This window comes from Symphodus melops, assembly GCF_947650265.1.
Source record: "Symphodus melops genome assembly, chromosome: 8".
Taxonomy (NCBI): domain Eukaryota; kingdom Metazoa; phylum Chordata; class Actinopteri; order Labriformes; family Labridae; genus Symphodus; species Symphodus melops.
In genome coordinates this window covers 11,138,197-11,161,568 of record NC_136698.1, presented here as the reverse complement: position 1 = coordinate 11,161,568, position 23,372 = coordinate 11,138,197, and the positions used below count along the sequence as shown (strand labels likewise).

General features: G+C 39.7%; 2 protein-coding genes across 3 annotated transcripts in view; both read left to right on the top strand.

Annotated features, from left to right (window-relative positions):
* Window positions 1-20,085, top strand: part of LOC306828572 (uncharacterized protein) — a gene marked incomplete at its 3' end in the record, with an annotated part of 106,698 nt that extends 86,613 nt beyond the window's left edge. Inside the window, exons 3-7 of the mRNA XM_079351093.1 lie at window positions 596-682; window positions 12,193-12,288; window positions 17,482-17,647; window positions 19,281-19,360; window positions 20,002-20,085. Of these exons, the coding sequence (XP_079207219.1) occupies window positions 12,235-12,288; window positions 17,482-17,647; window positions 19,281-19,360; window positions 20,002-20,085 (384 nt within the window). The 5' untranslated portion in view covers window positions 596-682; window positions 12,193-12,234. The remainder of the gene's footprint in view (window positions 1-595; window positions 683-12,192; window positions 12,289-17,481; window positions 17,648-19,280; window positions 19,361-20,001) is intronic.
* Window positions 20,086-20,361: 276 nt separating this feature from the next.
* Window positions 20,362-23,118, top strand: LOC306827912 (uncharacterized protein). Of its 2 annotated transcripts, XM_079350026.1 has the most exons (3): window positions 20,362-21,242; window positions 21,879-21,992; window positions 22,242-23,118. In XM_079350026.1, exons 1-3 carry the CDS (start codon window positions 20,477-20,479, stop codon window positions 22,337-22,339), a joined length of 978 nt encoding a protein of 325 aa, XP_079206152.1. In that variant the 5' UTR covers window positions 20,362-20,476; the 3' UTR covers window positions 22,340-23,118. The 2 variants fall into 2 exon arrangements, with proteins under 2 accessions (XP_079206152.1, XP_079206153.1); XM_079350027.1 differs by lacking the exon at window positions 21,879-21,992.
* The last annotated feature ends 254 nt before the right edge of the window (window positions 23,119-23,372 follow it).

Below are 23,372 nucleotides of genomic sequence, written 5' to 3'. Positions count from 1 at the left end.
TTAATATCTTGAAGTGATCATTTGGACTTGTCAGATGAATAAACTTGATATTCAGTGTAATGAGATCTTTTTGACTGGAAATTAGGCAAATCCACTTGGGATGATTTTAATTTTGCTTTGCTATTTCATAAATGTCTCATATCTAAAGCTCAGCAGCAAATCACAAACCTTACTATAAAAGAGACGTTTTATTCTCCTAGAGTGTGGAAAAAACACTATGTAAGTAAAAACTGTGCTGTGAAATCAACAATTGCATGCTAAATTATGCTTAACTACGATTCTGTAAATATTTCTTGCTAAGAAATTACACATTTCCACTATTTTCAGCTAGGGACTAACCTTCCTCCAAAATGGGGTGATGAAAAATATTTGTGCAAAGGCAGACTGAATGCATGTTTAAAATAGAAATATTGATGTTGTTGATGGAGTCCCTGTGTGACTAGACTGATCCTTGTTCACCTCAACACTCCACTCTTCTGCTCCCCATTAGACTGGAAAAAAACTTAAATTTAGAAATGTGCTTTCCTCGAGCAGACCTCTTGAGGGGCCCTCATAAAGCGTGATTATCTTTTACAAGTTCCCCTCTCATTCCCAGGTCTGGCTTGTTTGGGAGAACAGTGCTGCCGCTGGGCCTCTCTGCTCTATCAGATCCGTGGACAGGGAGGAAGGAGGGGATCGAGAGGTGAGGAGAGGTGAATGAGGTGCTGGGAACTTTCTCCCCCAAATCCTCTTTGTCTTTGTGCAGGCACTGGATAGAAAGATGTAATCTGAAGCATGTGTCCTATGAGTTTGTTTCAGAATAGTAGTAGTCCAGACTATGCCAACGGCATTGCTTTCTTTATTCGATTTTAACCCAGAAGGGAAAGTCTAATTAATAGCATTTGACAGAAGCATTTTTATTCAGTTCACCATTTCTCGCAGAAAATTTCCTTTTTACAATTTCTAAGTTGGATACAGTCCAGCAAATCAGCACCATTATGCTTCTAAATCGATAACCTATGAAGGTCAGACAATAGCTTGTGTTTGCATTCAGCCACTTGACAAATAAAGTAATTGTTATCTAAAAAGTGACCTTATATTTATAGTAAGTCTATAAGTGTAACACAATACAAGGTGTACATTTCTAGTTTACATCATTTTAGCCTGGATGGCTATTATGGCGAATGGTCATGTCAGCGCTTATTAATAATATTTGTGTGCTTTGGATTTTCAGAAACTGTTTCTGATAAACTTTTCTTTTTGTTTTTGAATGTATCACATTGCTTAAATGTGTAACAGTTTTGGACACAGTTGAGTTGTTTTCTAAGTTTCTGTTAATCTATTGGTTGAGTAATAGATGTGTTTTTGAACATTTTGCCTCAAAAAATCCATACCTATCCTTTAGTATTATTCTGTAGGATTCACATGTGTGTGGTCCGCACCAGGAAAGACCGTAGGGCATCTTTAGTATGCCCTATTGCCTCTTTTTTTTCTACATCTGATTCAGATCTTTTCCCAACCAGTGAAAATCATAAGCAGGTTTCTGTAAGGTGATACCATATGGGTTTTTTTCCAACCTTTTTTTTTTTTAACAAAAGAGTTAGAAAACATATGAGGGAAGGTTGCAAAATGTGTCCCTTCTTTTGTAAAGGCTCTCGGAGGGTGGATGTGCGGGACGGCGTGAGCGTGCCTTGAAATCCCCAACAAAGGGATTCAAGGCACAGCAGTAGCCTTTGGCTGGGGATGGTTATCACTTACATCCACTGCCTCCAAGATACGCTGGCTGAAACAGCAGCACTCCTGGGATCTGTCGAAGTGTCAGCTGCAACAGGAAAATAAGTGAGAGGGGGAGATAATGAAGTAAAAGTAAAGCCCATGGCTGATTGGTAGCTCGATGAAGGTACGTGTTTGGGCATTCAGCAGCCTGACAGAAGAGTTTCTGAAATGAGATAGAGAAGCTTGAGCTACGATGAAATGGTGGCTGCTAGCATTGTCTTGGCTGCGATTCTTTGACTTCCCTATGACAAATCCCAGTAACACAGACACTTGGCAGCCCAAAGTGGGACATTTTGCGCTTATAGAGGCACCCCATCACATGAGAAGCCAAAGAGAACCTTTATAAAACGAAGCAAGATGTAATGCAGCTTTTTTATGCTCATTCTGGGCCTGTGATAGCTGCAGTGGCATGGATTTGTATCCCAGCTACACTGAAAGGACTGCTGAATTGGATGGAGCTTTAAAGTGAAGCAAGAAAGCTCTGGAAAATCGGCCCTCAAAGGCACATTTCAGCTGGAAAGCGCTTCTTTTAAGCTGTCACTCCTTGGTAGTTGACAATCCTATTATAGCACCAACTTATTGTAATTAAAAGGGAGATGAGATATATGGGCAAAAACACATTCATCAGACCACCTAAGATACAAAGAACATTGTTGTTTTTATGTGTTTTGGGGCAAACTAAGTGTCGAGGCCGCCAGATCACCTTATTTGCATTGACATGTGAGTGATGTAAACGGTAACCAGAAGCCAATTTTTTCTTTCTTTCACTCTCCATATCCCTCCGTCCCTTCACTTGCGGGCACCACTCTAAAGAGACGTAATGGAAAATAGGTTTTATGGCTTTTCTTCTCTTTCAGTTTTTAGAGGTCAAATGGAGCTTTCAAAAGAAAATCCTGGGGAGGTAGCGCTCCCTCACCTCATCAACTCCTCTGCTAAAGCCTAAATACATTTTTTCACCCAAAATGTGCCCAAAGCCCACTTTAAAGCAGATAGGAAAGGATTGTGAGCTGCAAGTCTGTACCCTGCTATATATTTGCCTGATAATAAGAGGATTGTGTCTCTTTCTTCTTCACTCCCTCCACAATGGGCAGCTTTTGAAGTGGGAACAGATGATAGAGCTGCATCCGGTCCCATTGTAGGAAATGAGAGATTCTAAAGTGTAGGTGTGATGACAGAAATACAAAGCCCTCAGTGCATTGTGGGTAAAAAGTGTGTGCATGTGGCTATCCACCAGCCGCTGTTCTCCCTTGGGGCATGAAGGCCTGACCTTTGAGCTTTTTTTTTTTCTGAGGAGCCCCCTCTCCAGAACAACTTTGACGATGTGATTTAGATAAAACTACATCATACCAATCATTCACTTTTAATCTGTGCTTAACAATTTATGTATTAAACTCATAATGAATGATATGTTTCAGAGATTTCTCTTTACCTCTTTGATACCCTTTCCCATGGTCTTCTATATGGACCCTCCTCATGTTACAAATGAAGCCGCTGAGAAGGTCAAAACATCAAGGGCCTCACTGCTGACATACAAATACACGGACAGAGAAACTCATTCTGTGCTTCTCCACACCTCCAGCAGCTGTGTTTTAGTGCCATGCCTCGTCCTGTAAGAGCTTGTCTACCGAGAATCTGCAGCTGTGCCACAAATCCCCTCAAGATCATGATTGTTCAGTGCAGAATTGTCCATATTATCTATATCTCAGGCCATTCATATCCAAATTGCTCTTTGTTTCGTATTTGGCTGTAACAAACGTGGGCTTGTTGAGTCTGGTGATTATTGGCATGAAACAATACAAGTAGAAGAAATGTGGTTTGATTTAGTGAAATAGATGTTGAGTGGTAATGCAGCCATTATAGGAGTCCCAAAAGACTCAGAGGGCAATGTGCTTAACAATGTAATGTTTAAAATGTTGCTTATTAAGAGAAATAAAATGTACCTGGAGGAAATCGAAGAATGTAACTAAGAATGTAGAATGCAACTACTAGACTGGCTTGTTTGCAAATCAAACATTTTATGCTAGAAAAATAATGTCAATAAATAATTGACTGCTTAAAAGATTTTACTGTAGCAAAGAACAATTGTTTATTAAATTGTAGCAGATAAAATCAGGTATTAAGCTAATAAGCAATCGAGCGGAATTAACAACTTTCCAACCAGGAGACACATTTTCAGAGGGACTGAGGGTGAACCCAGCCAATCCCTGGAACAGCAATAGGTCTGCTTTGTTACAGGTCCCATGCACAATTCTCCAGCCTGTTTACTGCATTTGTCGCAAGTGTGCTTCTGATTGGAGGCCCAGAATTCCTAACAGCACCCCTGCACTTAAAAAACACTAATACATCAGTAATATTTCTCACCAGGAGGCTCCCTAGCTGCGATCCCCCTCTGTGCCTGTGAGTTTGTCCTGAGTGATTTACATTGTGTGTGAAAGAGTGCGGCTGGCTGTGTCTCAATACAGAGCACAGTTAGGGAGGGAGAAGTGGCCCATAATGAATTGGTGTTAATGAGCTGTTAACTCTGCTCAGGCCCAGTGCTCCACAGTAACCCCTCCTGCCTGGCTTCCAAGACATGGCAAATGTACGCAATCTCACACCCACACACACACCTATGCACAGTGGAATGCAAACATTCAATTAGAAAGACATTTTACTGCAAAACCATTAGGTATCAAGACGCAGAGTTATACAGACATCACATAAGCCACAGACTTACTTGCTTGCACACTTGTTCACTGTCACAGGTGTACACACACGCACACACACACACACCACCCTAACACATACTCAGTCAATCAGCCTCACACTCCACAGGCTAAACCGGCCCCTGGCTCAGATGCAGTAAATCTTCCTCCTGTTGACATGTACTTGTGGATGGCGTACACCCAGACAAGCTGCTGAGCAGATCAGACTCAAATAACTGTGGAAATGATTCCCAGTGTTTGTTTTTCCCTGATGGAGAACCAGGTGGACAGGGTTTATCACATTTCACATGAGGTCAAGTGTTAGAAACAGGCAGCAAAGTATTCTGAATTTATTATTTGACTGGTTCCTGTGCTGCCCTAAATGTTGTAAACGCATGCTGACTTAATAAAGTAAAATAAATCACAATTGTGCAAAACGTACTCTTGAAGAGAATATTGTATCTGTTTGTCAAGTCAAATTTGTCCTGCAATAAATATTCTTTTTCAAATTCTCAATATACTCATAATTTCAAATAAATTCTTCTTTAAAATGGGTGTGAACAATTTGTAACTGTGTTTTACTTATTGCTCTCCAACTCTTTTGAGTCTGCATTACTGGGTTAGCTAGTAGTGCAATACTCAACATGATTTTATACTGCAAGAACACATTTCATATGTTTTGTTGGCCACTGTTAGCAGCCTGCACAGTATGGAACACAAGGGGGTTTTTTTAAAAGCTTTCAAAAGTGTTTCACCTTTCTTTCTGTCATATAAAACATAAAGTGCACGTTTTTTACAGTATGCTGTTCTACCTTCAAAAATAATATATGCAGTTATGTCTCAGTCAAGTTTCTTTTATCTGTCCAGAGACACTTTTTATCTTTGCGAAACAACGATTTTACTCGTGGCAGTATAGAAAGTCCACAATGATGTGAATGAAATCACTTCCCTTGTCAGCCAAAAGATCTCTAATCATGAGTTCATCTTGCAAAACTGAGGCACTTATGACCTAATGTTTGGAGAAAGTTTACTTCCATTATTTTCCAGAAAGAGGATTAGCCAGTGTTTCCCATTCATCTTTGTCAAGCTAATCCACTTTAGAAGTGTATGCGTGTTAAAAGGACTTTGTGAGTGATATTACCAATCCTTAAAGGAAGAGATTTACAGCTCATTATTGGTTGACTGCATGTCTCTGCAAAAACACAATCCAGAAAAATTCCTGCACATGTACTTGGTAAATAAATGACTGTTAGCTGGTGGCTGTCGAGGCAGGATCTCAGCCTGCCCTCTGCCAAGAGGACAAAAGCGCTCTCTCTGCGCCCGCACAACACAGGCAGTGAACAAATCATCCCAGGGCTGATGCTTTGCCAGATAAGCCTGCACACTCTGCCTCTAATACATATACCCACACTCACTTAAACACACATTCAGTCCTCATAACCAAAGCCTGCTGCTTCTGCTGTGAGAAAGTAAATACAGAGAAAAGCAGATTTATGTTAAGTTTGTTGTGTTTGACTCACCTGAGGGTGTGTGTTTGTGAGTGCTGTTTAATGTTTATGTGAGAGCATTCTGCTAAAATGTGCATTTCTATGTACAAAATGGTTCATAGCCTGACAGAGGTAACAGGCCAATTAAAGATGGAAGTTGTAAAGTGTTTATTTATTTATTTTTAAAGGCATTGCTGGAAGTGGACGGGAAGGTCCGCAAGGTGCTATGATAGTCCCCAACAGCGCTGGTACTTTATAGCTAGCAGCTGGTCCAGGTGTTACCCTCTGCCTGAGCACACATTACATACCCACTGCCTGCTTCATTAAGGTAGACCCCACCAGGAGGGCTCTGGGCGGTTTTCGATGCAACGTGTATTTTCAGCCTGTGTGAATGAACATTAAAGTGTGAGCTACTCGCCTTAAAGGAACAAGATTGGGAAGGTTGTCATGCTCAGGCATTTAAATTAGCATTTGTTGTGGCAAATAAAACACCTCCAGAAACAACTTAAGCATTTATAGTTTTTCTTCCTAACATGATACAAGGATTTACAATGTAATGTTTACAGGCAGTTCAACCACTAAATTTGTGTTGTTGTGACCTTTTACAGTGCTGCTTTTTTCTCCTTTGTCCTCGGATGTTTTACATTAGCCTGAGCATTGGCATTGTTTTACAGTGTGGTTTTTATCATACACCCAGGTAAAAGTCCAAACCCTGTCCCTGGTATAGGGGGGATTTGTTAGTTTCTATTTTTTGTGATCTCTTCAGTCATTAAACCAGCCACCAGTGAGACAAGTTCAACAATACATTGATCATATCTGGATCAAACATAAAGCTTATTGAATTGACTTTGAAATATAACAGTGTTTCTTGAGATGTTAACTCGGTGACTATGTAACTTTTTTCCGCTCATTAAAAAAGATCAGTGTGATTTCCTGAATCGCTTCATTTGTATGACTTCAAGCTGTTACGCAGTGGATCTAAATTATAATAACATCCTGAGTGTGATGTCACAGGGAAATGGGCGTTGTGGGAATTCTGTGAATTAGGGACTGCTCATCAGCAAAGCATTTCTAACAACATACTTTAATGGTGTGTGTGGGGTGTGTGTGTGTGTGTGTGTGTGTGTGTGTGTGTGTGTGTGTGTGTGTGTGCGTGTGTGTTTCATGGGGGGTTGGAGGAGGGTCACTCAACATCCAATAATTGTAATTTGGCAATAAGTAGCTTAACCAAAGATGGAAAGGAAAAGGTGCAGAGTTCTGGAAATAAGGGGCACCATGGGGAAAAGAATACAAGAGATTAGAAGTATGGAGGGTACTGCCTCCCCTCCGCTCCTCACCCCCCGCTATGGCACTCTCTTTCCTTCACCGAGTCCAACATTCACTTCAGGTCAGCCATATCTAATGTTACTGGACCTCTCCTGGCACTGGGTAACAGAACAAAGGTGTACCCTCCATTCATGCCCTCCATTTTCTCCTCATGTCGACTAATGAACATTACAGACTGGTTCACTGAGAAGCTAAAGGTGCTTGGCGCTGGCTTTCATTCCCCCCTTCTGGTTCTCAGGAGGTTGACGATCCTCAAAGAAAGTGTTTTCTTTTACAGACCTTTCACTTTCTGGAGTGTCCATCCTCTTCTTGCCCATGTAACAGGAAACGGGACGTCCCATCTTAACTGTGTTAATTCATTCATTGTGTGTGTGTGTGTGTGTGTGTGTGTGTGTGTGTGTGTGTGTGTATCCTTCCACGTAGCCCTGATCTTAAAGTAGTGACCATAAAATGCTTTAAAAGGCGATATTTTCTCAAGTTTTTACAAGTACCTGTTGCAAAAAGATGCCCTTGAACCCAGACGAAGATTCCTCATGTTGTAAATGCCAGTTAGTATTGAAACTCTCTGTTCAGCTTATGATTTCTGAAAAACATTATCAATGGATGAAACCTACAAGCAATCAGAGAAAAAGCTTAAAATGTAGACCATTGTGTAGCTAGTTCCAACTTTTCTTCAAGTAGCTTCTTCTAGTTGAAATTAACACACAAACAATGACTTCATGTAAATGAACTGCCTCCCACAAACTGGTGGTAGCCCCTTAGTGCCATGTGGTGGGTGAGGTAACTTATCAGTAGGGCATATGCACAGTGAATTAAAAATTCACTTACATATACTAGCGCCATTGGTCCAGGAGCAAATTTCTGCTCATGCTTTGAGTGTGGGCTCTTGTATACATGGGGTAGAGAGGCTTGATTGGTTTATAACGTGATCGAGTGCCGACATTGGTCGAAGTTTTCACGTGTTTACAGCTGCGACAGATGACAGATTATTTTCGTGTCTTTTTCAGAACACATTAATTCTTAATTACTGACGGACCTAATGACAATTTAAACGAAAATCTTAAAAGGTGTATCTGGAGAAAATCACCTACCCTGCCTTTCATCAGCTAACAAAGATGTATTATTAACTTTTTACAGTGTCACTAGATTAAATGTCTTAAAAGACTACAGTATCTGAGAAAACTCTTAATAGCACGCATGTCCACCCACCAGCGGACTAGATATCTTTTTTCATTATCACCATCATTCAAACATCTGCTGTTCTGTGTATGTCACTCGCGCCACCTCTGATCATGTAAACCACTTCAAGATCCAACCAACACAGCAGCCACAGTCTATGCATAGACCACTGAGAAGAAAAACATGTTTTTCTGATTTATTTTTTTTACCATCTGAAGTTCTACTGTATTCTTTCAGTCTTGCATCAGCGAGCGTCCTCATGATGAAAAGGCAGTTCAAGATTTAATGTAAAGACATTTACATCCATAAATATCCAAGGATTGATTCAAAACTACTCTGAAGTAGTTCACGCACTCTGACCTTTTGGTTAACATCTCATTTGACCAATCAGGGCCTTCTGTTCAGTGTTTCCAAATCACACATTATACAGATGGGCGGGTGGAAAAAGAGAACAGCAGTCAGGAGTAAATAAGGCAGCTCACTTGGGTTGGCAAAAATGAATTCAAGTAATAAAAGTAACATTAACAGAAAACAAATTTAACAGAATTGAAACGTTTCCTTAATCATTATTCAAAGTAATGTCGACGTTAAAATTCACCTTAAAAATGTACACAGATAATTAATGGTTAATGGATTAACAGATGTGTGGCCAGCTCTGGGCAAATGTCTTTTAATTATTTAAAAAAAGAACACTTACAAGAACGATGGACTTGGTTTAAAAGATCATTTTTCGGCATCAAGAGTTGAGTTTTTTAAGGAGGAGAGGCCACCTGATGCCTTACATTTCTATCATTTGAGTCAGTTTGCAACACATTCTTCAGCTCAGTAGGACATTCTTAGTCACAGCTTTCATTCACAGAGCTTGACACATCATTCAATATGAGGACAGTACTAACTGAAGACCAACATTTGTGATAGCTGTCATATGTGACGCCGTGCTATTTTTAAAATCAGTTAGCCTGTGGAAAGTCATCGAGTATGTCTGACAGTAAATATGCTGAGTGTACAAACCAAACACAAGCTCTCTCTGTCTGCTCGGACACCCACAGAACTTTGTGTGCTTTGATCCCTGCATGAATATGTCTATTTGTGTCACATCTGAAACTTCTGACAGGAAGTCCAGCCAGGGTTTTACATTTGTCAAGGCAGTGAGTTGAAGGGATGTGGTTTTTCCTGGAGGGGGTAGATCTCAGATGATACAGTAAGCCACAGACTGTCTTTGTTTGTCATTAGCCCCTATTTCTTTGATGGTTTTTGAAAACTTAGACGTGTAACTTTATACTGAGTTGAAAGCAGTTAATGATATCACAACATTATGATAATAGAAACAAAAACGTGCGTCTCTTGATGGGTGGGAAGTAGTTTAAACTTTAATAGATCTTATGTGCAACTGTGATTTCTGGCAGGACAAAAGACGTTCTGCAGAAGCTCTACCACACACTTGCGCTCTATATGTGAGTGCATGTAAGTGTGTGTCTCCATACAGTATATAGAGGGGAAGTAGGATTTGGCAAAGCCTTTACAGACAAGCAGGAACATGACACATAGTTCCTCCCGCGTATCCTCACAAACCACAATGCAGCAGCATTAATGATAAGCACCTGGATTCCCACAAGCTCCCAGTTAGGCCCAATTGGCGGTAACTGATAAATTGGGATGAGTGGGAGTTAGACTGCAGGGCCCAGTGAATGAACCCTTTTCACATCAGGATGCAAAAAGAGAGCTGAAAGAGAAAAGATGAAGAGATCCTTTATACTGGCAGCGTGTTCACATGAGAGGAGACCACACGCTTGAGAAGGAATGAGATAGAATAAGAGAGAGAGAGAGGGACAGTGTCTTTCCCAGACAGCCCATGAGAGTCCAATACACTCCCACGCGTCTCGGCTTGTGTGTGGCCACAACTGCGCACACACACACACACACACACACTAAAACAGAGACCGTAACACGCCACATGTGCCCATGTTCATCCCCTCTTCATAACATCAACCCTTTGCTCCCTCAATCTGGTCCACACTCCCTGCAGACTTTGATGCGGTTTTTTACTCGTTGTGTACGACAATAATCTTTTTCACCCCTCCAAAAGAGCGGGCCATGTGAAGAAAGGCCTCGCTCTTGAGGCTTTGCTTCATCTTTTGCCCCGGCTCTCCAGCGAGACAAAATCGTTTCGCCGGCATCACAGTGCGGTTCAACTGCAACTGAAAAGAGACGGGGAGCAAATCCCTCTCATGCACAACAAAACAACACTGTAGCCTTTTCAGTGTGACTGCCCACAAGGAAAGGGTCCTTTCTGTCCGCGGTGGACACAGTGTCTATCTATCCATCCACTCCCCACAGATGTTGACACTGTTTGTTGCGGGTTAAGATGCCCTCTAAAGACCATTGTTCCCCTTGTATCTTCTCTGTTATTGAGTTTTTCCTCTCTTACGAGGCGGCCGGAGGTAGACAGGGGAGAAAGCAGTGAAAGACCTCCGGAAAGCAGTCAGCGCTCCAGGGGGCCTTTCTGCCCAGGGAGACCCCGGCAAAGGGCTTCATTGTGGGAAGCAGCAGGCAGCCATCGAGGGGCTGTATGCTGGAAGTATTGTGTTGCTGGAAAGACCCGAGTCCCTCTCCAGAACAGGGTCAGAGGTTAGCCCCCCTGTGGGCTGCTTCGTACCTGCCCTGCCCTGTCTCCCCCTTCCACCCTCACAGAGCTACACACAATGGAAACCAGTCAACACACCACTAAGAAAACTCTTAAGATTGAGAGGCAACAGAGCGGAGAGACTAATTCAGTGCACTCTCCACTTTTCGATGAATAGGTAATTCGATTAATGGGCCCATGAGAGGGAATAACGAGCAAGAACAGTTCAGAGGCTGAGTTTTACAAGGCTGCGTCACAACACTTAAGTAGGGTGAAACTCTTATCACAAACTCATATCAAAAATGTTCTGATGACATCTCACATATCAGTATTGTTGATGCAGGTGTGCGTAAGGTGGTGCATGCGTGTAAGTAAAAAAAAAAAAAAAAAGCTTTTAAGGACATTGGGATGGTGAAAAGACATGTTAAACATTTGGATCTGTGCTGAGCCAGATCCCACCCCTATCGTCTTATCTTGACACCCCTGTGCATCCTGGGAATGTTTGCTCTCATGCCTTCATGCACCGTCAGCTTGTCAAAGAGAAAACTGCTCTTACAGCTCTTCTGCTTATTGTACACCCCTTTAGTACCTGAATATGTAGTCCTCATCTTCTTCTTGTGAATAGGTGGAACTCGTTTCACATAAAAATTCCCCTTCTCTTTTTTAAATATAATCGATTTCTCTTGATATACAATTGCAGAGCTAGAGAACAGTTTTTATCACCGTCTTAGAAAGGTCAATACATTTTTCAGAGGCCTGTTTTGAAAAGGAAAACGTGGGTATAAGTAAAGGTAGATGTATTTTGGAAAGTTACTTTTTTGAAATGACTTTTTCATGGACACTTCATTTAAACAATTTCTCAACATTTTTTTCAACAGACGTGGGTCGTCGTCTCTGCTGCTGTCAGTGGTGATGTATGAGCGTGAAGGAGCATCTCTGACCTCAGATTAACAGTACATTCACCCTCTCCCTGGGCGAGGTCAGCGTGCCTCTTAAACCTTGACCCCTCATTCCCTCACACCACCACAGGGGGTCCGCAGTTATCGCTCTCCCCTCCAAACTCTGCAAGACTCCGCATTGTGTTCCCATTGGACTATTGTGTGCAGCACTTAATAATGTGCCTTTCTGTATCCCTTAGTTCTCGTGCTAACTCCAAGGGACGTCCGTTGCTGCAGGGTTGATGTTGTGGAGTCCAGTTTGTCATCACAGAGGGGATCTTGACCACAAGTTGCAGGTAGCTTTCATGTCTCTCCTTCTCCCAGTGTCCTGCTGCTCGAAATTTGTTGTCCCCCTCTGGGTGTCTTTTCGGGGTGTCAACCCCAGGGCCCCTGATGGTTGATTTGCTGATATGATAACTTGATTAGGCTTCAGGATGGATGACATCTTGGCAGAGAGCCAGTCATCTGCACCCTGGGAGTTACTGATTTGTCTCCTTAACCTTTCCTCAGGAGGCAGCAATTAGTGGTAGTAATTGGAGAATTAGCAGTGTTGCTACATGGATTCCCTACTTCTTTCTCCCTCTCTTTTGATTGTTGGAAGACTAGAAGCAAAGCATCTGAGGGCCTTTGCAATCAGCACCTTTTTCAGTCAACAGTCAATGCCTCAGTACGATAATTTTCTGTTTGATTTCATCATTTCTCTCTCACCCTGCACCACTGAAAAGACAAAGTCACTATTCAAATGTTTTGGTGCTTAAATAAAGGTTGGCAATGATCTTTGCATTATTTTTCCTAAATAACGCCATTCTTTAGGTAGGTCAGTGATAATTCAAGGCCTTCATTTCAAAAACTGGCCTTTTTGTTTGACAGATTTGCATCATAAAACTGAGCAATGCAGCCAAAGGTCCTCTGATTATTTTTCTTTTAAAATGTAAAGATTGAAAACTCAAATATGTCAGTAAGATGTACCTTAATTGATTTGGCAAACGAGTCTTTTGGGATTTTTAGATGCAAATATGTCTCCATTCTTTTTTTATCCTCAAGTTGATTGATCACGTGACACCTTTTACATCCAAGGCATAGTGGAAACACAAATAATAGAATAATAAAGAAATAAAAGCAAACAAAAAGTTGTGAAATTGCAACATGAGAGTTGCTCTGGCCGTAGGTTTTATGTGTGACTCATCAATTACATTCAAAATACCAAATATACTCTTCTTGATTTTGATTCAGTCAAACTTAAGTTTTTTTTTACTCAAGCGTCCTGGTTGTAATCTTGATAATTATTCAAAATAAATCACTGCACACATGAAACCATGAAGTTTGTAATGCTTCCTGTGAACTATTACACAGTTGCAATATGAGATCATTCTTTGAAATAATGTTGATGTTTTGAGAGAATAAGAGTCAGGAAAAACAACCAATGCCTCAAGTGTTAAGACATCAGTCTACTCAATAAATCATAAGCTAAAAAGGAGAAAATACGTAATGTGGAGCGATCTATTTGCTTTCCCTTTTCTTACAAAAAATACTGAGCATTTCTGTTTTTATTTATTTATTTGGAGCAGCAGCCAATGGGGTCTGTGGTGCTTGTCCACTCTGATGACCTCTGACCTGTCATGCACCGTGGGTTAAGCTTGACGTATTCAAGGTGTAACCATCTGTGGCCCCCACCCTCACTCCTCATGTCTCTCTTAGGACAAGTCCTCTGTGTCCAGACCCACCGGGCTGGAAAAATTGCTTACAGTGGACTGTTTGTTTGGCTTGGTAAACGTCTCAGTTTGAAGAAAAGATGAACAGAAGAGTCACAGGGCTCCTGAAGGATACTTCTGCCCTGTTTTTCTCAGTGTTTTTTTTCTCTCTCGTTTCTTTCTGATGCTGCAGAAGGCTTTGATTCTCTACGTCTACAAGTTAACTTGTAACCCCATGACCTCTGACTCTGTGTACTTAAACAAAACAATGGCTGTGTCCAAACTTAAAGTGTGTGTGTTTGTTTGTGTGTGTCACATCAGAAAGGCCAGCAGTGATCAGAAACACAAATTTAAAAACTAAATTTTGTTAGATATCACATATAAAATAGCAATAATTAATAAATCCACATTTTTGTGGTGAATGCTTTTTTGGACCGACACAAAGACACTTCAGATAAATCCGTTTTGGAACTTTAATTTTTGTAAGGTTAAGGGGGAAAAAACTACAAAGCAGATTTGTTTAGAAAGCCAATAAATAAATAAGAACATTTATATATGTGTTAGCTAATTTGATGTGAACATGCCAGAATTAGCATGTGGTAACTTGGTAACCTTGTCCTTTTCCTGGTGATATAAAGATTATGGTACAAGAGATAAAAAAAAATACAGAATACAGAATTGACAAGGGGACATGTATGCAAAATGTAAAGTTATAAGTGATAAATGTTTTTTGGTTTCCCTTTTGCCATAGTTTGTGATGGGTCTCAAAATTAAAATATGAAGAGGGGTATCAGCGCTTGTATCGTGTGTCCCCACAACAGTGGGTTTAAATCAAATCTCAGCCCTTTGCTGCATGTTATCCCCCACTCTCTCCTTCCAGTGTTTCCTGTCTTTCTTAAACTGTTATCCAGTAAAGGTTAAGATTGCAACCAAAAAAAAATGCTACTCTCTTAGTTCACACAGTCTTTGATTCCAACATTAACTTCTCTTAATCTCCAGCAGTTCGCCCACATTAGGTCTGTCTGTGTAATACCCCACAGTCCCCACTAGTGGTCTCCCTTGTGCCAAAACTACTATCAGCCTTCTTCGTAAAAAAAACAACCCATTCATTTCGAGCAAGCCTTTAACATAAGCTTAGAAAACTCTTTGGAGCAATGAGTGATGATACCAATATTTTTATAAAAGCATGTTTAGGAATTATGGTTTCTGATCCACGTATGTTTATGGAGCAAATTAATGTTGTAGAAGGTTGTGTAGTCCTTTTAAAATACTTTGTATTTTACTTGGTCTTATCAAACTCAAGCTGAAGAGCAATGCAAATGTACAAGTGCAAATCTCCAAATGTTATTTTCTTAGTATTTGTGTCCCAAAACTTTCCCCAAGCCGCCAAAACATTCTGTCATCCTGGTGTTGTGTGACTGACACTGGAGCTAGACAGTGGAATTAACAAGCAAAGGGATTCTGTGACATCTGTGTGGTTTGAATAATTTCCAAAGTGTACAATTCAACAACTTAACCAGCAAAATGATGTCCAAAAGTTCTAACAGATGGGGCTGTGGTATCCTCACAAACCATGGACGCCCTCTGTAAGTAATTTGTCATCCTGTAGTAAAGACAGCAGTCAAGATGAGCCGGCTCAGACACTCATTTTAACCATTTATTTTTTCAGAAGAACTTACTTTGTTTTGACATGCTGGCAGTAAATGCATATTTTTGTGTGCAGAGAATTGTGGTTTTGGTAACATACTTAGTGGTACACATTGGTGATGCTTCTAGGGGGGGCAGTATGAGAGTATTTAAAGGTTTCAGATCAGAGATCATTTGAATGTACCACTTTTAGTAGGGATCTACTACCATCTAGTGGACAAAAGCTTCTACACGTTATCACTGCTAAGAAGTAACATATTTGCAAATATTTCAAATGTTGCCATTTAACTATTGCTTTTTTACTACTTGCAACATTAATAAAAAAAACACATTACCTTCTAATCAGATTCAGAAATCTGTCAATGTATAGATCAGTACTGTTACACGCTCTACTTCCTGCATCTTCTAATTTTTCAACTTTTAAGTACATTTTAGTTTAAAAAAGGAATCATTTCTGTTGCATAATTTTCTTAAGGTGTTCATAAAGATTGATTAAACAAATAGCAATGCCATATTTGTCACAAAACATGAAGTAGATACATCTGTTATGTCATTACTCTTATGACTGACTTTCCAAAAATACCCGACAGTGACCAATGATAATGTCTGATTTCTATATAAACAAATTGATGCCATACTAATACTAATCTGTCTTTCTATCTATCTATTTCGAAACTCTATTTGTCCCCGTGGGGCAATTAGCGCACCAAGCGTTTGACCACAGGAGCAGCGAACTGCATACACCCTGACAGAGCAGGGGGAGCAATTCAGGGTTAAGTGTCTTGCCCAAGGACACATTGGACATGTTGCTCGCAGGGGGGATCGAACCCTCGACCTTCCGGTTGTGACATACATACATACATACATACATACATACATACATACACACATCATCATTCTGTACACAGTGCAGGACGGCCCTACCACCATCTTCCAGTCTCAACACTTTTTTACTACCTTCGAAGGCGGTTCAGACGTGGAATAACTTTGCCCCACCACATTTGACCTCTGTGCGTTACACACTGCCGGCGAGATGTAACAGGGGCGGACATATCCTACCTTAAACTGGCTTCAGTAGTTTCGATACGATTCAAGAGCTGTCGGTTAATTTATAAACCTTGGTTCTATGAGTAAAGAAACTATGTCTCCAGGGCAAAGTGACTTGGGAAACATTTTAAAGATAACAATTAAAATTTGGACCCATCAATCTGTGAAGAAATCCACATCCAGTAATCCAATGGCGTTAGTTTCCATTTCAATGAATATGTTAGTGTGTGAAAAATAATCTGTAAATACAATCTTTCAGACAAAAATGTCTTGTTTTCAAATTGTATTGTTTCCTTTATCAAGCAGTCGCTCCCCTTTGTTACAGTCTTTATGAGGACACAAACCCTGCTGAAATATAATACCCATCATTCCAGTTGTGGTCGATTGTGTGTTGTCAAAACTGGGGCACTATAATGTTTCTTTCCAGAAACAACTCCTACCAGCTCTACATTTTCCTTTCCACTTACAATGACGTCCAGGAAAGCTTGTTTTGTGGCTCTGCAGTTTAAAAGTTGGACCATGGTTGGTTTTACTTTTTGGCTGTTTTTCCTGCTTCTTGGAACTCCATTTGTTGGTAAGGAATTTACACTGTCACATGAGGACTCATTTATGAAAAAACTCAACCCTAATGTAGTTTTCTAACTGGATAAAAAAAACAGACAGCAATATTAAACTGTCATCACATGTATTGTTCTGGTTTCTATTATAACGCTGTTCTTCACTTGTTTTAGTAATGTTTATCAAAGGGTTAGTGTCATGACGACTGTGATGTGTCAAAGAAAAAACAACAACAATGAAAACAGGTTTCAAAACAATGCTTATTGTAGGATTAGAGATACTGTTTTGCAATGGTATCATATCTGGTTCTCAGGTTTATTGGGAGAGGCTGAGCCACAGAGAGGAAGCAACTCATTGGAGGATCAACCACTCCTTCAGAATTCCTTCTCTAAAGGTTATCAGTATTTCTGTTTACGTAAGGAGGAAATAGGTCAAGTTAATATAAGTGCATCGTATTAGCAAAAACACGATACATTTCAACACAAAAAACAAATAAACATAACTCGGTGTCCTGTGTTTTTGGTTCCAGTCTTTCCTCTTTTGCAGAGTCCACATGACACCAGCAAGCCAAGAAACAATGTCAAAAGAAGAAGAAGTGAAGATGGTGTTAATGAAGTGGCTCACACAGAAAATTCTCCTTTGCCTCCGAACATTCTGACTGCCTCTCATCTTTCTTCTCTCAGACAACTGGTGTCTGACAAGAAAATCACAGGTTGAGCAATTTTCCCCATATATGTGTATATACTGTATATAGTCACTACACTGTTTCACTTAACCTCAGTGTCAGATTAGTGCAGAGACAAACTATTACAGCTATTAATCCTGTAAAAACGTTGATTTCACACGAATATTCAACATACAGTCAAATAACTTGCAGAATAGAGTCCTGTCAGCTCACTGGAAAAGTAAAAGCTTGGTCACATGCTTTTCAGTTCACTGCTGGTCAACATTTTAACCACAAGATGGCAGCAAAAAAAAGAAAAAAGGATTTTGGCTCGCACGCTCCTTTTTTAAAAACGGATTATTTTCACCATTCAGGGAATATATTTTCCTTAAAGTTTTTATGAATGTGTAGAGGCAATATTGTTACAAATCAGATAGCAGTGTTGTGAAACAGTAGGAGAGATCCTAGTGCATTTAGTGCATTACTTACCATGAAGCTTTATGGACCAAGTATATCGATCATCAACAGATGAAAGTTAAGGTTTATATGTCAACTGCATTAAATGTCAAAAAAAGTTATCAACAAAGGCAGATTAAAGCCTAAAGACTTAATAGGCTCAATCCGGATTTTCATTGTAACATGAGCATGTTTGTCTTACATTGATTTCCAGAGCAGGGGGTGGTCTAAATCAATGAGTGAAACAGTCAGTAAATCAATCAATCAATCAACTTTTGTTTTAGCAGAAAATAAATGTTAATCACCTCTTTTTGGGTAAACCTTCAGATTATATCACATGGGCTATTTAGGCTTTCATAAAATACTTGATTGTTAAATCTATCATTATGCAAAGCACTTTAAAGCAATTATAATGATTACAAGAAATTATGAAACAATTGTTACCTACTTGTGGTTATTTGTTGTATAATTCATAATTCCTTCATGAGAACACAAACAACAGGGGGAGTGCATTTATCTACGTAAACCTTTTTTTCTGTTGTTCCATATCAACTTACAAAAGTAAGTTGATATGGAACTACTCAGGAATGAAATTAAAAACTTAACCTCAAAACTTGCTGAAATGTGAAATTCACACAGAAAACAACCTCTATTTAATATTCTCATTGAAGCTCCTGAGAGTATTTTTTAAATGGTTTTGAGACATGTGCCTCTATGAACCTCAAAAGCAAACAATACCATCAAGATCAAGACCGGTAATTTCGTTATTGTTATTGTTAATGCCTCTAACAAATGAATCATATTGTAGTTATCAAATGAATTTTAACTGCACTATAGGAAACAGCCTGGATACATAACAAAGATCTTCTATGAGTGGTACATTTGGCCGTAAAAGAAAGCAGGATGAGATTTTTGTTACAAAAAGAGATCCTCAATATGTTTAAATGCAGTTCCAAAACTTGATTTATTGGGTTAGTCCTACTAAAACTGGGCTTTTAAAAGGCATGTAAACATGTTGGTCTGGCTGAAATATTACTTAAGTTTCGTAACTGGCTAAAATTCCTAACGGGAGCTTTAAGGCAGAGACCTTTGACTTGACTCTTTTTTTTTTTGCTGTGATAATTATTAGATATGATGTAACTAATAACAATTCCACTTAGGCTGCCTTCTCATTTAGCTTTGACGCTCTTGAATTTCTTTTCTTTCTTTCTTTTTTTTTTTGCAGTTCGCTTAGGTCTCCATGTAACTCTTGCTGGTCAAAGTGAGTTTCTTGACCCCGAGTTCCTCCTCTCCCTGGGCAAAGAGGTCAGTAAGCTAACCAACAACTATACAATTTTAAAAGATTTTACATACCAACTGGTTTAATCAAACCAATAAAGAAACATTTAAGAACTCTCAAAGCTTTACCTTGTGGTATACTGTTGGAAACATAGGAGTATGTTTAGTAGAGAGGGATTATATATGTGATTATTATTGCAGAAGAGTTGCATCAGGCAGTATGTTTGACTGCATTAACCTGAAAAAGAGTGCACGGAGAACACACCAACCAGCTTATCAATATTGAACCAGTCTAAAGTACAAAGGCTGAATTGAATTGCTTTGGTCAGATATTATCATTTATTCATCCGTGAACAACGAGGCAAGCCCACAGTGATCTCTGTAGTTATGTCATAAATTATCTGTCAACTTATAACTTCAGTGGAATTTAAGTCTAACAGCAACTTATAATTTAACAGCAGGCGTAAGTGGATTAAAGGATTAGAATTTTCCAAATACTTCTGATGAAGTGTTTAAGGTTTCATTGTGAAAGGCATTTTTGATTTTCAATGAAGTTAAGAAGTTGAAGTATAGGCCTTTGTAGAAAAGTATGCAAGTGAAGCTCTTGTGTTGAAGTTGGTGCTTAAAATGTTCCCCTCTTTTTTGTTTCTTTTTTTGTCTTTGAGAAGTCGAGAATCTACAACACTGGTGGGAAGAATGGAGTATTTTCTATGAGAATAGTGGGAATAAAGAAAGTGACCCCAACATCCTGATGTCATTAATCAGCACTTTAAAAGCATTTTATGGATACTTTGTGATATTTAATAAAAAACAAACCTATCTTTTCTTGAATTCAATGTGACTGTGGTTCAATATCGTGTTTGTCATTGTTTTTGTGTGTTTATTTATCAATTAAAGATTAACTTAATTATCGACTACTAGGATGACTTGTATACGCTACCGCTGAGAGCCGGCCCCGCCCACCGACACGGCCAGCAAATTGAAATTGACGCCGGCTCTTTATGTGTACACCCCCTACGTGTGTTACTGATGACCGTCAGGAAGTTTTTTTTTGCACTTTACCGGTGACGGTGGTGGTAGTAGTGATTTCTTTACGGTCGTTTGTAAATAAACCTGATAACGCTCATCAGTAATTGCGTAAGGATGACAGACACGGCCTCCCTCGAGGACACTCTTCCCGAGGAGGAGAAGGAGTTTCGGAGGATTGTCACTCTAATCGGAGGTAAAGAGAGGATTTATTTGGTGGGGGATGTGTGTGAAAGTAACAAGGCAGACGGTGAGGGAATAATGCAGGAGTTCGTCCGGGACATGTTTCCTGGCAGTCTGACCAACAGAAACGGACATCCCGCGTCTTCTCCGTCATGCATTCACGTCGAAACTGCAGGTGAAAATTGCAGCAACACGGAGACGGTTCCAAACAATGACTTTCCTCTGACACCAAGGCCTAAGGATTTGGATTTGGATTTGAAAGCCAGTCCGGTAAAGGAGGAGAGAGTGAAGCAGCCAACGGGGCTCGTTGAAAAAGCCCAGAGAACAGCGACAAGGAGGCTGAACGTGTACAGCAAAAAGCGAACCATAGACTCTCCCCTCATAGTGTTCATTTTGAGACAGACATTTTTCGTGAAACGCACACACGGACTATGTTTACGGGAGATCTTAAAGGACGTGAAAGCACGCACGAAACGTGCCGGAATCACCCGACCAGCTCTGATTGGATTAATAAGCACCAGACAGGAGAGCGCCCAGACGCGTCAGTGTGCGCAAATCCTGGAGGATCAGATCCGCTCTGTGTTTCACAAACACGCGCCAGAGTCGGTGTGGGTCGGCTGTTTCATCCCGAAGACAGAAGCTAACATAAACAACATCAAGAGAAACGTCTGCAAAGTGATAAACTCATCTCAAATAGCAGGTGTAACAACATGCATCGTTCATAGTCTTTGAGTTTAAGACAAATGATCCCACAGCAAAAATTATTATTGGTTATTTGGTCCTGTAATTAGTCCAGAATAATGTTAACATAGTTTTTTTTTTCTGCACTCAAATGCCCCCTTTTTTAAGCGAACCTGAGCAGGTCAAATATTTGTTAAAATGAAGTTTGGACTTGTGTGTTTAACCTGGGCACGGACCATGCTGGACCACGTAGCTCATTTGATGGCCAAACTGAACTATAGACACTCATTTGAAATACAAACCACCCACGTACTTTTTGAAAATAAATAAAATGATTTAGTGAAACATATAATCTATAACAGATTATGAAGGACATTCAAATGATATCATGGTATGGATAATACCTTTGCTAATGTTAAGATTATGGTCAACTCACAATCAGAGACTCAACTCACAGTGGGAGATCCTACAGAGCCTGTACTGCTTTGAACACCAATATGTAGGTCATGTAACTCAATGGAGGCAATTTTTTTTTTGCACACAATTTCCTTCCCAGGCCTGGCTACAAAGGCCTGGGAACAAAGGGAGCATTCATGAAACAATCAAGCCTTTAGATAAGCTGCCAATTTGTTAAAGGCTTATTATTGCCTTGCAGATAATACCAGGGGTAGAGAGAAGCTGCTTTTCTGTCCACTTCAATGTTTGCTATTGCCTCAGAGAGAGGGAGCCAGAAACCAACCCAACAACTCTTCCACCAGCAGGCGAGGAGGTAGAAGCATCATCCCATAGTTCAGTTTAACTGAGGCATGGACATACTGTAGTCTATCACAGGGTCAGCATTACAAAAACATTCACTCTTAATGGGCTTCTGTTTGGATTACATCCCATGAAGTGTATGCCATTTAATGAGTTGCGGTAGACAATAAGTGTAATTTAGCATATAAAACATTTGTGTATACTGACTCAATTTCACAGAAACAAACAATGTTTTAATTGTCTTTCCTGTTTCTTTTTTAAGGTGAAACTGGAAGTATGGAGGAATGCATCCCTCTGAAAACCGTTTCCTCGCCTGCTGGACCTCCTGTGAAAGGAAAATCAGTTGGAGAATGCATCTGATGTTATGACCCTATGACCCATGGCTGCCGGCATACCACTGTAGACAAACGTGATAACTGTGAAGAAAAAAGCCTTATAGTACTACAGATCCGTATTAAATGTTACAGCATTTCTTCTTGGTGCTATATATTTTCTACACTGAGCCAACATGAGTTGTGCCTAACTGTAATATGTTGCTAATCTGTCAACACTGTTGTCATTTTTCTGTTTAAAATAACTTTAAATTGGTTGGACATAACTATTTCACATCACTTTACAGCGGGTTTTCCTTTTTTCTATGTAACTTCACATGGGCCTCTATTTCTGTGTATTTTTGTTGTTGTTGAAACTCACAGTGGATACACTTGAAAGCTAAAGTGCTCTTTTCACATGAATCATTTTCCAGCAAAGGGCCTGACAACCTTCTGGCCCCAGAACTCAAGTAGCATCAAAATGTCTGTTCTTTGGGTTAATTTGATTCACAACTTATTTATCAGAATACACATCACCTGAACAAAAAAGAAACTTATATAAAACAAGGCCAAAGCCAGTTAGACACTATGTAATGGGAAGGGGCATACATTTTCCTCTGGCTCTAGTAGATACTTGAATCCAACCTTTATTTCAAAATGTGAATGTTTTCAATTTTCATCTTTCATGTATTACACTGATGTGCCTTAGATGAATGCTATTAAAATAAAGTGATCTGTAATAGCAATGGATAACTACTTTCACTTTTTATGTATTTATAAAGTTATGGTCTAACACATTCAACATGTAAATAAACACGTTTAACCCTGCTGCAGCGTGCAACTTTGTTAAAAAGGATATAACTGTATTGATTAAAGTAATTATAGGATTTAAGTAATTGATCATAGTAGGCCTGCCTCTATTTTAATTTTTATTTCAATTAATGGTATTATCACATAAACATAATAAATGCTTATCATCGCCACCTATCTTTGACGTCGTTGTTTTCCATCAGCCCAACTCACAACAGACTAGCTTTAGCATAGCCTGATAAATAAATGATATCAATAGTGCATTTTCATAT

Excerpts from the sequence above, each read along its gene's own strand:
- LOC306827912 (XM_079350026.1), top strand. The coding sequence starts at position 20,477 with ATGACAGACACGGCCTCCCTCGAGGACACTCTTCCCGAGGAGGAGAAG. Across the intron at positions 21,243-21,878 it reads AAACTCATCTCAAATAGCAG|ATAATACCAGGGGTAGAGAG; the intron begins GTGTAACAACAT and ends ATTGCCTTGCAG. Across the intron at positions 21,993-22,241 it reads TTCCACCAGCAGGCGAGGAG|GTGAAACTGGAAGTATGGAG; the intron begins GTAGAAGCATCA and ends TTCTTTTTTAAG.